The sequence below is a fragment of the Pelophylax lessonae genome, assembly GCF_965119305.1.
Source record: "Pelophylax lessonae genome assembly, chromosome: 5".
Lineage (NCBI taxonomy): Eukaryota > Metazoa > Chordata > Amphibia > Anura > Ranidae > Pelophylax > Pelophylax lessonae.
This window is the reverse complement of record NC_138772.1, coordinates 200,006,439-200,019,840: the sequence shown is the minus strand read 5'-3', so window position 1 is coordinate 200,019,840 and position 13,402 is coordinate 200,006,439. Positions and strand designations below refer to the sequence as shown.

The 13,402-nt window shown below is 40.9% G+C and overlaps 1 protein-coding gene across 1 annotated transcript in view; it reads right to left on the bottom strand.

The window, feature by feature from the left end:
• AOAH (acyloxyacyl hydrolase) overlaps positions 1 to 13,402 on the bottom strand; it is a 209,397-nt gene that overhangs the window by 48,106 nt on the left and 147,889 nt on the right. Inside the window, exon 11 of the mRNA XM_082259508.1 lies at positions 8,360 to 8,454. Coding sequence (XP_082115634.1) covers positions 8,360 to 8,454 — 95 coding nt within the window. The remainder of the gene's footprint in view (positions 1 to 8,359; positions 8,455 to 13,402) is intronic.

Genomic DNA, 13,402 nt, shown 5'->3' with positions numbered 1-13,402 from the left:
TAAAATATATTCTTTTATTGAAAATATAAAATTTTTGTGTTTGGATGGTTGGTCGTCCACATAGTCCCATACCCTAGGGGGAATTTTTCTATGTTCTATCTTTTAAATGATATAAACTGATTTTGAAGTGAGTTTTACATTTAAAGTGTTTGTAAAACCTTTTGGTTTGTTAAATATACCACTGAAAGTGTTTTGGTATAACTCGATAAGTGCAAGAAAACTTGAGTTGATCACTTCCTCTACTTATACCCAGCTGTCCCCCTCTTCCCACAATGTTGTGGGGATAAGGAAAGGTGATGGGGTAATCCTAACATAATTCCTGTCTTAGGGTGACAACTCTGCTTCTCCTAGACACAGCAAGGATCAGCAGACAGATCTGCCGTTGAGTAGGTGGATCCCTAGGCAGAGTCTGCCCCTGTGAAAGAGCCCGTCTGGATATGGCCAACCAGATCGGATAGTGGCGGGTGTCAGCGGACATGTCACCGCTGACATCCGCTGCTCCATAGGGGTGAATAGAGGGTCAGATCAGGTCCACCTGAAAAACGTCTGTGTGAAAGGGGCTGCTAGAAGCTGATTGGCTACCATGCACAGTCAGCTGCACCAGATTTTTGCACAGTTTTGTACATTTTAAAGTGATTTTGCTGCTATATTTAAAAAAAGAAAATAAAGTTCTCCTTTTAAAGCAAGCAAATACTTTCTGTGTGGCTGAGTGTGTTGAATGCCTAATCCCCTGCTGTGTGTTGTGGTTTCTTCCTTAGGCCCCTATGTCCTGTAGTGACGAAGAAGCTGGAAGAAGAAAACACTGAGCAGTGGGGGTGCTAGCATACAACCCCTCTATGAAGTAATGAAAGCAGAAGGCCTTTAAGCAAGCTTCTCTTTTCAACCAACTGAAACTTGACGGAACAGGCACAGTGTTAATTGCTTGCCTTGTAAGAAGACGTTTATTTTATGTTTTAAAATAGCTGTAAATCTGAAGGTACAAAAAAAAATGTAGGTATGAAATTATTGAAAAAAATGACATGAATATTTTTGTACAGTAGTCAAAGCACCTGAATCTTATCAGCCTTCTTTATTTCTGCACATCATGGCTCAGACTGGCAAGGGGCAGCACTGTAAGCTAACCAGGCTTGACTATACCACATAGTGCTATCCTGTTATCACTGGGAGCTTGCTAGGTTGTTCTTTAGTATAATGTGCAGATAGGTCTCAGGGAGAGCGAGACATGGCTGTGCTGTCTGGCAGGCAGAATTATCAATCTTATAATGAGTAATAGAGTGAAAGGTGAAATAAATATAGTCTAAATACAATACATTCTTCCTTGCCTTTTGGTGTGCTTTGTGTATTTCTTCCAGATCTGTGCAGTAATCCAGTTTGAAAGTTTGCAGCTGTGCAGGAGCTTCCTGTATTAAAGACCAGTCACTGCTATTCTCTCGTGCAGGGTGACTGGTCTTGTCTCCGCCCCCCTTCTGTAGTTTCTGCAAGCAGCCTGTAGTGGGTGGAGCCTGTTGGGCCCCTCCCACAGCTTTTCTCCTGCACAATAATGATGTCACTACTACTTTACCAGGGTGATATCAGGTTTTGTAAAGCCATTCGGTACAGGTAAAGTGGTTTTATATCCTTTGTGGCTTTTGGTACATATTTTTCTGCCCGGAGTTTAGCTTCAATGCATGTATAGAAGTTTGTGAACAAATGGCCACCACACCTAGCTGTGCCAAAAGCATGTAATCAGCCCTTAAAATTATTGAGTTCAGATGTTTCCATTGAGGAGTACTGTTCATGCATTTTCAACTTTGTTCAATATTTTGGAAAAGGCCCCTTTTCAGCATGACTGTGCCACTGTGAACAAAGCCAGGTCCATAGAAAAATGGTTTGACAAGGTTGGTGTAGCAGAGCTTCAGTGGGCTGCAAAGAGCCCTGAACTCAACCTTACAAAACACCTTTGGGATGAATAGCACGTGATTTTTGAGCCAGGTCCTCTCTTTCAACATCAATACCTGACTTCACAAATGTAGCACCCTACAAAGTAGGTGCTAGGTAAAGTATAGTGGGCCCTGGCTGCTTAACAGAGGGGCCATGATTTTTAGCTGGGCTGTCATGTCTCCCAGGTGTAGCTGTTGAGACTGGGGAGTCTCCCCACTGTGCTACATGAGAGGGTTCTCATTGGACAGTGGAGGAATCCCAGCCAATGGTGCACCCAGGCATGTATCTACCCCAGAAAGGCAGATTCTGGGATTGGGTATAAGTTTGAGGGGAATGCATGACGCAGCATCTTTGGCAGGAAGCAGAGTCCCGGGAGGGAGAGTACGGCTGTCTTTCCTCCTGTCAGCAGGATCGGGTGTCCCAGGTGGCTTGCCTGAGGTGACCAAGGGCTGAGCTGAGCTGCAGAGAGGATCCAGTGTGCCGAGGACCAGCGGAGAGGGTCCAGTTTAAGGAAAGCTTTCCCAGTTCATGAATACTGCAAACTGCCCCCCCTGGGGGTCTGCCTAGAGAGAGAGGGGACCACTCCGGTGAAGGTCGTGGGGATCCAGGAGCTAGCTAGCCGGTGCAGGAGCAAAAGTAAAGGGGGTGCCAGTGTTGACCCTGAAGAGAAGCAGAGAGGGTGCCAGTGTGTGGACCCTGAAGTGTACAGAGGGTGCCTAGTGAGAGGACCCTGAAGTGTAGAGGGGGTGCCTAATGAGAGGACCCTGAAGTGTAGAGAGGGTGCCTAGTGAGAGGACCCTGAAGTGTAGAGAGGGTGCCCAGTGAGAGGACCCTGAAGAGTAGAGAGGGTGCCCAGTGAGAGGACCCTGAAGTGTAGAGGGGGTGCCTAGTGAGAGGACCCTAAAGTGTAAAGGGGGTGCCAGCGGTTGGGCCCTGAAGTGTTAAAGTTTACAGCGTGCAGTGTACAGTGTTGAGAGTTGCAGCAGCGCAAGCAGTTATAGGAACTACCTCAGTCAGGAAGGACTGGAGGGAGCTGTATGCAGGACTTTTGAGCTACCCAGAGTGTCAGAAGTCAAGTCTAAGTACAGTCCAGGACTTTTGAACTGATCAGAGTGTCAGAAGTCAAGTTCAAGTACAGTTCAGCAAGTCAGTGTTTTTTCAAGCGCCAGCAAGCGTTGGTCGGCATCCAGCCGGCGTCAAGTGTCCCATTTGTACCTAGTTGAGCCAGAGGAGTATCCCACTCATTCCCTTCTCCCATCCCCATTATCAAATAAACAAAACAAACCAAAGATGCCAGAATGGTCATTGTCTCCAATCTCACACTTGGGTATGCAGCTTAAATGGGCTGAGGGTGTTACCGGTAACCATGGCAGACCCACATCAGGCCCAATGCATGGAAAACCTACTACACAAATGCTCTTTGAGTGAAAAGGCACAAATTCCCACAGACACACTTCAAAATAATGTGAAAGCCTGGAGGAGTGGAGGCTGTAATAGCTGATGGGGAGAGGACACCCCATATTAATGCCAGTTGTCTTGGAATCGGATATCCAACAAATCCAACAAGCTCACATATGTGTGTAGGTTAGGCATTCCCAAACTTTTGGCTGTATGATTACTTGATTAGGGGTATTCCTTCATACCATTAATAGCCTACTTTACAAAATCTGTAGAATTTTGCTGTTTGCAACCAATAACATTTCACCCTTTTGTATTTTACAGAAAAGTTTAGAAAAACTTTCTATACTAGTTCTTATGAATTTTTGCCACCAGGCATTTGAAAACATGTCTGAAACAAGAACCACCCTGCCATAAATTAGCTTCCAACTGACATTTTTTAGTGCAGGGTGGAATTGATATACTGAAGGAAAGCAAACTTTCTGTTGAAACATACCAGTAAAGTGATTCAGAAACTGGAGCAACTGTGCATAGCAAGCAATCAGTTTCTATCTTCCACTTGTTCAGTTAAGCTTTGAAAATGAAAGATACACACTGATTGCACAGCTGCCCCAGATTATGTCTGCTTCCATTTTGATAAATTCACCTCAATGTGTGCTGGGCTGGCCAACTATAGGCTGTGCTCCGAGTTATAAAAAGTAGGCAAAAGAGTAGGCACTTTGTTTAAAACTCGGAGTACAGCCTATAGTTGGCCAGTCCAGCGCACATTGAGATGAATTTATCAAAATGGAAGCAATGTAATGTGGATGGGCGGCCCGCACAGGCACAGTGATGTACCCATATGCCACTGCCTGTTTCCAGGTTTAGGGTGTGTGCATGTGCGGGCCCAGCCAACACTCACTGTGAGTGTACACTTTGCTGCCATTGTGCTATGTGCTGAGTGTCCAGGGTGGCTCTGCGCTATTAGGGAGGACTGGGCTACCTCAAGGCCCACCTGCCCCTTATCTATCTATGAGAATGCATGTGCTCCCACTGGGGAGACTCTCATAAATTTAGAAGGGTTAGGACTGCAAGTAATACAGGGTGCCATGAAGGGGCCTTGCAGCTTATACATGTATTTGCAAATGTGTGCTAACTAAACCCCTGTTTTTAATGCATACTGTTTAACAGCTTAATTCAGTTGGTAAGCAGACTGGTTGGTGAGTTGAGCTGGGAATTTTCTCTGGTTTTTGTCTTTGTATACAGCGGGAGCTTGTCAGCAAGTTTAAGCCAATGATTTATGTCTGGGACCTGATCACTGATCAGGTATGAACAATCATAGCCCAGAGATATGTGTTGACAAAGCAGGGATGATACACTTAGAGATCTAGTAGAAAAAGCAGCACATTTTACACATATTACACAGTTTTAGGCACACGTTTATCTACTTGATCGCCCTAGATCAGTGGTTCTCAACTCTGAGCCTCGGGACCCACTAACAGGCCAGGTTTGCAAGATAACTGAAATACATCACAGGGGATATATTTTGCTGCTCAGTGATTGCAGTATTCTAGTCTGCATCTCCCCAAGGTGATACTTAAAATCTGGCCTGTTAGTGGGTCCTGAGGACCGGTGTTGAGAACCACTGCCCTAGATTTTAATCCCTTCCCAGCCAGTATCGTACAGTGAGAGTGTATAATATTATTAGCACTGTATTATTGTCACTGGTGATGTCAGTAGCTGTAAGTTAGTTCCCCTTAGTGTCAGATTGACCGCCGCAATATCACAGTCCTGTTATAAGTTACTGATCACTGCCATTAGTAGCATAAAAAAAAAAAAGGATTCCAGTATATATACACCATTGTTTGTAGGCACTATAACTTTCACGCAAACTAATAAATATAAATTTATTGTGATTTTTTTTTGTTATCAAAGACATGTAGCAGAATGCATTTTGGCCAAAGTTTATGAAGACATTTTAATTTTTTAAATTGTTTTTAATGGATATGTTTTGAAGCAGAAAGTAGAAAATATTGTTTTTTTTTCTTCAAAATTTCCGGTCTTTTTTGCTTATATTGGATATGTTTTTAAGCAGAAAGAAGAAAATATTGTTTTTTTTTTTTCAAAATTTTTGGTCTTTTTTCGCTTATATCACAAATACAAATACCACCAAAAGAAAGCTCTATTTGTGTGAAAAAAATTATAAAAATTTTGTTTGCGTACAGCATTGCATGACCGCGCAAATGCCAGTTAAATTAGCATAGAGCTAAACTGAAAAAAAAAAATAGCCTGGTCATGAAGGGAGTAAAATCTTCCACAGCTCAAGAGGTTAAACTAGCTCTATAGGGCTTCCTCTTCATCCTGCAACGTGACCAGAAATAATCTGGATTTGGAACATACTGTAATTGGTTGAAAACTCTCAATGAGCAAACAGGGGTCACTGGAGAGTGAAGATCTTTCCCTGTGTGTACAATGTGCTCAAGGCAGTGAAAATATGTGATAATGATGAGAGGCTGCCTGCTGATGCATAAATGTGCTAAATAATATGGCTGACTGCTCTGTTATTGTTTCATCTCATGAGTTAGGTTTCTAGCCAACATTCCTTAGACCTTACTCTAAGTGGACCATTAGTATAAATATTCCTAAATTATAATAATTCCTTATGTTTTACAATACATGTAAGCTGATATTACTATAAAAAGTTACAAACATAGAGGGGAACTTACTAAAACTGAAACATGCAAAATCTGGTGCAGCTCTGCATAGAAACCAATCAGCTTCCAGGTTTTATTGTCAAAGCTTAATTGAACTGTAATGATTTAACCTCCCTGGCGGTATTCCCGAGTGTGGCTCGGGGTGGAATTTCAGTGCCATTAGCGGTAACCCCGATTCACACTCGGGGTACCGCCAGGGAACATCGCTGGATCCTGGTAGAGGGTACCTACCTTGTCCCCGGGATCCCGCGATGTGTCACTGCAGCATAACGTGGCCGGATCTTCCACCCGATGCTTGTGAGCCCCGGCTTCCGTCTCCTGCGAAGTGACGCTCGCAGGGGGGGTGGAACCGGCAGCAAATTTGAAAAGTAAAACACATAAACACACTGATATATTGTAATCCTATTGGATTACATTACAAAATAAAATAAATTGACATTAGTTTGCACCCCAGTGCCCATTCCTGCAGTTTTACTGTATTTTATATATATACTATATATATATATATATATATATATATATATATATATATATATATATATATATATATATATACACACGTGTATATATATATATATACATACGTGTATATATATATATATATATATATATACGTATAGCTATATATATATGTACACACACATATATATATATAATATATATATATATATATATATATATATACTTTAACTTATTTATAGTTATTATATTATAATTTATGATTTTGTGCTTCAAACTATCATACCCGAGATGTTATAAAGAAGAACGCACAGTAAAAAAAAATCATATGTAAATAGTTGGTTTGGGCTGCTCGTCCTTAAGAATTATTAGCAAAATAATTGTACCGCTTTCAGACAGCACCTAAAATCGGAAACAATCATACCGCCAGGGAGGTTAAGGTGCCTTCAGGGCTATATTTATGATGAGTCCCTCTCCAAAAACTCTCAACTCTTTTTACGTCTAGCTTTTTTTACGCCAAAAAAACTATAACTATGCATTGGAAGTCTTTAGCTCCACAGACTATAGCCTAATGGCTTACTCTTGTTAATCAAGCACTCCCGATTTACAAATTAACTTATGAAGCTAGAGGATGCCCTCATAAATTTCATATGATATGGGACCTGAGGGTTAATTCTGACTGTACTATACCACCAAGCACTTAGAATAATGCTTAAAAATGACAATTCTTTGCTGAAACTCTAATTTTTTTTTAATTTTTTCGAATGTTATACTTGTTTACAAGTTTTTGCTGTTGATACTCATTACACGCTGGTAGGAGATTTTAAATGATATGTTTGGTTCTTTACTTCATGATCCACGTATAGAGAATGGACATTATACATATGATGTATGGTGATATGTGAGTGATGTTCTTAAGGCCCCCTTCAGACCTGTGCATTCCGTCGACGGACTCCGTTTTTCTCAGCGGGGATCGATCCGCCGATCCCCGCTGAGCAGGCGGATGGCAGCTCTGTCTCCGCTCTTTGTGCGGAGACAGAGCTGTCAGATCCCCGCTGTCCTCTATGTGGGAATCGGATGAGAACGGACCGCCTGTCCATTCTCATCAGATCCGATCTGCCAGACGAATGGAAAATAGGGTTTCCATCCGTCCGGATTTGACGGACAGGATCGGATGTCATCAGACATATCTCCGCTGACATCCGCTGCCCCATAGAGATGCATGGAGCATCCGTTCAGATCCGCCTGAAAAACTGACAAACGGATCTGAACGGTCCCCATGTGTGAAAGGGGCCTTAGGCCCCTTTCACACATGGGGACCATTCATTTCATCAGTTCAGTCATGTCAAAATGGATGCAGTATTCGTCAGCTTTTCATCACTGGTCATCCGTTTTTCATCAGTGGTCATCCGTTTTTCATCAGTTTTTTTACATCCACTACCATATGAAAAACTGACCTTTTGTCAGTTTACATTCGTTTTTCCTCCAATCCGTTTTTTTAACGGAAGAAAAATAGAGCTTTGATCAGTTAAAAAAACGGATGAAGACGGATGCGGATGTATACTGATGTAAATGGACGATCATCCATTTACATCCGTTTTTCTACAGAGATGCATTGATGTCCCTTTTTCACCCATCAACAGATAGATAAAAAATGGACAAACGGACAGCATGTGTGAAAGGGGCCTTATTCTGTAACCAGATCAATACACATTTCTTTATACAGTATATGCACAATAAAAGTTACCTTTAAAAAAAAGCCTTATTGAACAAGCTGAAGTTAGAAGCTGATTGGCTATCATGCACAGCTGCATCAGATCTTGCACTCTCCATTATTAGTAAATAAACCCCATAGTTAAAGAGATATTCAAAAAAAGGTGTTTGCTTACCTTAGAAAACTGAGCAGGAGTAACCCACTCAGGAGGGATGTGGAAGTGGGCTGATGCCGAGTCTCCTAATACTACAATACCCATTGCATCTGTACCTAGAAAAAAAAAAAACATAAGACAAATCACATAGAGACTATGCAGAGCACAATGTCCTGTCTTTAATTAAGCTGAATCTTTATGCATATACATATTTTGTCATTAATTCCCCACCTCCACAACATTTTTCTAATTTATATCTTGTCTCTAAGCATTTTTGCTGGCCAGCAATGTGCTGTTATTTTAAAATATGTAATACTTTTTTAATGAAGGTATAATGAGGATTCAAGTAATCAGCACTTGCAACATTCTCGATACAAAGCAATCACTGAAAACCAACAGAACTGGGGGATATGAGTTGAAATGATTTTCAGTTTATTGGAAAATCATTTTCTGTAGATGGTTATTTTTAAAGAAAATTTTATCATTATAGACAGCCGTTTAAAGCCTAGGACAATTGATCCCTAAAAGTTATATGCTACTGTTCAAAGTTCTGATGGTCAGAAACAAAGATTGGTCAGCTGAAAATGACTGATTAAACAATTGTAAAAAAAAAAATACTGCTGCTCACCCACTGATAATCATTTTAATAAATTTCATTTGTTGAAATGGATAATTTTTCTGGATTTTGTGAGCTTTCAGGGGATGGTGGCAAATTCATTTTAAAATGTAGATATTTAAAAAACATTTGCTGGTGAATGTCATATATTTGTTGGCATTTCCCAGACAATTAGCATATAATAATTATAGTGAACTGCCAACAAACTCAAAAATTAGACACTAGAGAAGTATCTGGTGATTGTATAAGTATTGGCCAGAACTTTCCACAGTGCTGGAGTTGGGCACCATAGTGCTGAAACTTCGAGAGTGAAAACCTTTGAAGTTTACCCTTTTTTTAAAAACACAATCTATCAATGTATTTGTATATTAAATAAGATCCATCCTACCAAAGCACTGATGTCAGAGGCTAATAGTAAAAAGTCTTTTTGACACCCTAGTGCCTCCAAAAGTGTGTTCCTGCAAGGAAGCATACTTGTGCATCAATGTGTAGTGCAAGTAAGTGGCCATCCTTCCCAGGGAAAAGGGTTTAAGGAATCCTGTGGACCTGTAACCAGTTCCACATCCATCTGAGTGTGCAATTTTTGGAACAACAAACACATCTGAATCACAAAAGGGAAATGGGTAAGGGCAATGGCGCTACTCTCTAAGAGCGTACCTCTGTGGGTGTCCTCCATCCCCTTTGGTGTATGTAAACATCAATATGTGTGCAAACAATGAAAATATTCGCTCACAGAAATATGCGTGTAAACAATGCAGATAAATGCTCATAAAATTATGAAATAAATACACCAATGCTTAAAAAACAACAATGCCTAAAAAATTACAGTGTGAAAAAATGATCAGTGATAAAGGATCAGTGCTCAGTGGTATTATTTCCACCTAAAAATGATTATTGTAGATACTTATTAGTGATAAAGTGTGTGATAAATGAAAGATTAAATAATACAAATTAAATAAATTGCTTCTGTTCAATTAAGGTGGTACCATGAAGAGAAACCAATATTGTGCAATATTTTGAATGTGCCAAAAAGTAAATGTACATAAAGTGCCAAGTGAAAATAGTCCCCGCTGAGAAATCAGTCCAATGGCATCTATATCCAACAGTAGTATTCAGTGCTTATATAAGGTGCTTCGTGCCTTCTGTGCTCTTGCCGTATTCTACAGCGGTGCTCAAATCTCCCCCTATGGTATTACACTCACCACATCCCCTTCCCCTTGAAGATGTATCGAGCCTTTAGACAGCAGGTGAACTCCTGGGTCCCTGTGTACTATCTTCTGGATCTTATATGGAATGGTTTGCAGCTCCTTTTCCCTAAATGGGTGTTGCTCCTTTAAGCTTTACCCTGGTCTCCGGGTCCCCGTAGGTTTAAGCCGCATGTATCACATGTAAAGATACAATGGAATGCCCATTTTTATTTATGGATTGTCTCCATATTTGATAGTCATTTCTTTTGCATGTGTGCGCTATTCTTTTTTAATATACATGTCGCTTGGTCCATAGCTGCACCGGCTTTAGATATACAGTGCCTTGCGAAAGTATTCGGCCCCCTTGAACTTTGCGACCTTTTGCCACATTTCAGGCTTCAAACATAAAGATATAAATCTGTAATTTTTTGTGAAGAATCAACAACAAGTGGGACACAATCATGAAGTGGAACGAAATTTTTTGGACATTTCAAACTTTTTTAACAAATGAAAAAATGAAAAATTGGGCGTGCAAAATTATTCAGCCCCCTTAAGTTAATACTTTGTAGCGCCACCTTTTGCTGCGATTACAGCTGTAAGTCACTTGGGGTATGTCTCTATCAGTTTTGCACATCAAGAGACTGAAATTTTTGTCCATTCCTCCTTGCAAAACAGCTCGAGCTCAGTGAGTTTGGATGTAGAGCATTTGTGAACAGCAGTTTTCAGTTCTTCCCACCGATTCTTGATTGGATTCAGGTCTGGAGTTTGACTTGGCCATTCTAACACCTGGATATGTTTATTTGTGAACCATTCCATTGTAGATTTTGCTTTATGTTTTGGATCATTGTCGTGTTGGAAGACAAATCTCCGTCTCAGTCTCAGGTCTTTTGCAGACTCCATCAGGTTTTCTTCCAGAATGGTCCTGTATTTGGCTCCATCCATCTTCCCATCAATTTTAACCATCTTCCCTGTCCCTGCTGAAGAAAAGCAGGCCCAAACCATGATGCTGCCACCACCATGTTTGACAGTGGGGATGGTGTGTTCAAGGTGATGAGCTGTGTTGCTTTTACGCCAAACATAACGTTTTGCATTGTTGCCAAAAAGTTTGATTTTGGTTTCATCTGACCAGAGCACCTTCTTCCACATGTTTGGTGTGTCTCCCAGGTGGCTTGTGGCAAACTTTAAATGACACTTTTTATGGATATCTTTAAGAAATGGCTTTCTTCTTGCCACTCTTCCATAAAGGCCAGATTTGTGCAGTATACGACTGATTGTTGTCCTATGGACAGAGTCTCCCACCTCAACTGTAGATCTCTGCAGTTCATCCAGAGTGATCATGGGCCTCTTTGCTGCATCTCTGATCAGTCTTCTCCTTGTATGACCTGAAAGTTTAGAGGAACGGCCAGGTTTTCGTAGATTTGCAGTGGTCTAATACTCCTTCCATTTCAATATTATCGCTTGCACAGTGCTCCTTGGGATGTTTAAAGCTTGGGAAATCTTTTTGTATCCAAATCCGGCTTTAAACTTCTCCATAACAGTATCTCGGACCTGCCTGGTGTGTTCCTAGTTCTTCATGATGCTCTCTGCACTTTAAACGGACCTCTGAGACTTTCACAGTGCAGGTGCATTTATACGGAGGCTTGATTACACACAGGTGGATTCTATTTATCATCATTAGTCATTTAGGTCAACATTGGATCATTCAGAGATCCTCACTGAACTTCTGGAGAGCGTTTGCTGCACTGAAAGTAAAGGGGCTGAATAATTTTGCACGCCCAATTTTTCAGTTTTTTATTTGTTAACAAAGTTTGAAATATCCAATAAATTTCGTTCCACTTGATGATTGTGTCCCACTTGTTGTTGATTCTTCACAAAAAAATTTCAGTTTTATATCTTTATGTTTGAAGCCTGAAATGTGGCAAAAGGCCGCAAAGTTCAATGGGGCCGAATACTTTCGCAAGGCACTGTACATGTTCAGGGTTTGCTCCCCCAATTTTTTGCTTGTTTATTATGTATTCAGTCTGACCAGACTTCTGGGGTTGAGCACCCCACCCCCCACACACACCTGTACTCTATCAGTGTCCACTATCAAGTAGATATAGGAGGAGTTCTTTGTAGTGCATTAGCACACCTTCCCAGCAAGGAGTGTTGTCTCCAAGGGTTAGAGAGGCTGGATTCACCCCTTTTTTATGGATAGTGTAGGACCCACTGATAATGGGGTACTTTGACGCAGTGGTGGGCTTGAGCACGATATGGCCATATGGTGGGACTAAATCCCCATTTTTATTTATGGATTGTCTCCATATTTGATAGTCATTTCTTTTGCATGTGTGCGCTATTCTTTTTTAATATACATGTCGCTTGGTCCATAGCTGCACCAGCTTTAGATATACAGTGCCTTAGATATACATGTTGAGGGTTTGCTCCCTCAATTTTTTGCTTGTTTAGTATGTGTAATCAATGAAAGCGCTGGCTGTCTGTGCCCTATTCATCTGAAAGGTACCGTAAATATATTCTCTTAAAAATCTCCAAGGTATTGTAAGTATAAAAATCCCAAAGGTAATTAAGTAAGTGTACCATAATCTATGAAAGCCCTGGCTTTCAGTGTCCTATTCATCTGCATGTATTCTCTTATAAATCTCCAAGATATTGTAAGTACTAAGCATTACCGGTAGATGTATCATCTCTCAAGGCACTGGCTGTGGGGGAATCCTGTACCGGTGTACCGTATGTGCCGTAGCTTCAACTACATACAGTATACCGCGCTGAGCCAATCACTGTGAGCGATGTATTCTATTATTGAATGCAAAGCCCAATCCAAGCGAGCTTTGCATTCAATAATAGAATACTTCGCTCACAGTGATTGGCTCAGCGTGGTATACTACATAGCCGAAGCTATGGTACAGCATACCAGTACAGGATTCCCGCACAGCCAGCGGGAGAAGATTATACATCTACCGGTAATTCAGATATAAGAAAATACATTTACATTACTTACGGTACCTAGATTACACTCACTTAATTACCTACTACTTTCATACTCGGCGTATAAGACGACCCCCCCATTTTTGGGGGATTTTGTTTGAGGTTCAAAAGTCGTCTTATACGCCAGAAAATACGGTATTTTTTTTTACAGTACCTTGTACAGAGAAATCTTATTCTACAAGTGTTAGGGCTCGTTCACACAAATACGTGCATGAAAACTGATGGGAAAACTGCACAGATTTCACTTGCAGAGACATCAGTTTCACATCAGTATAC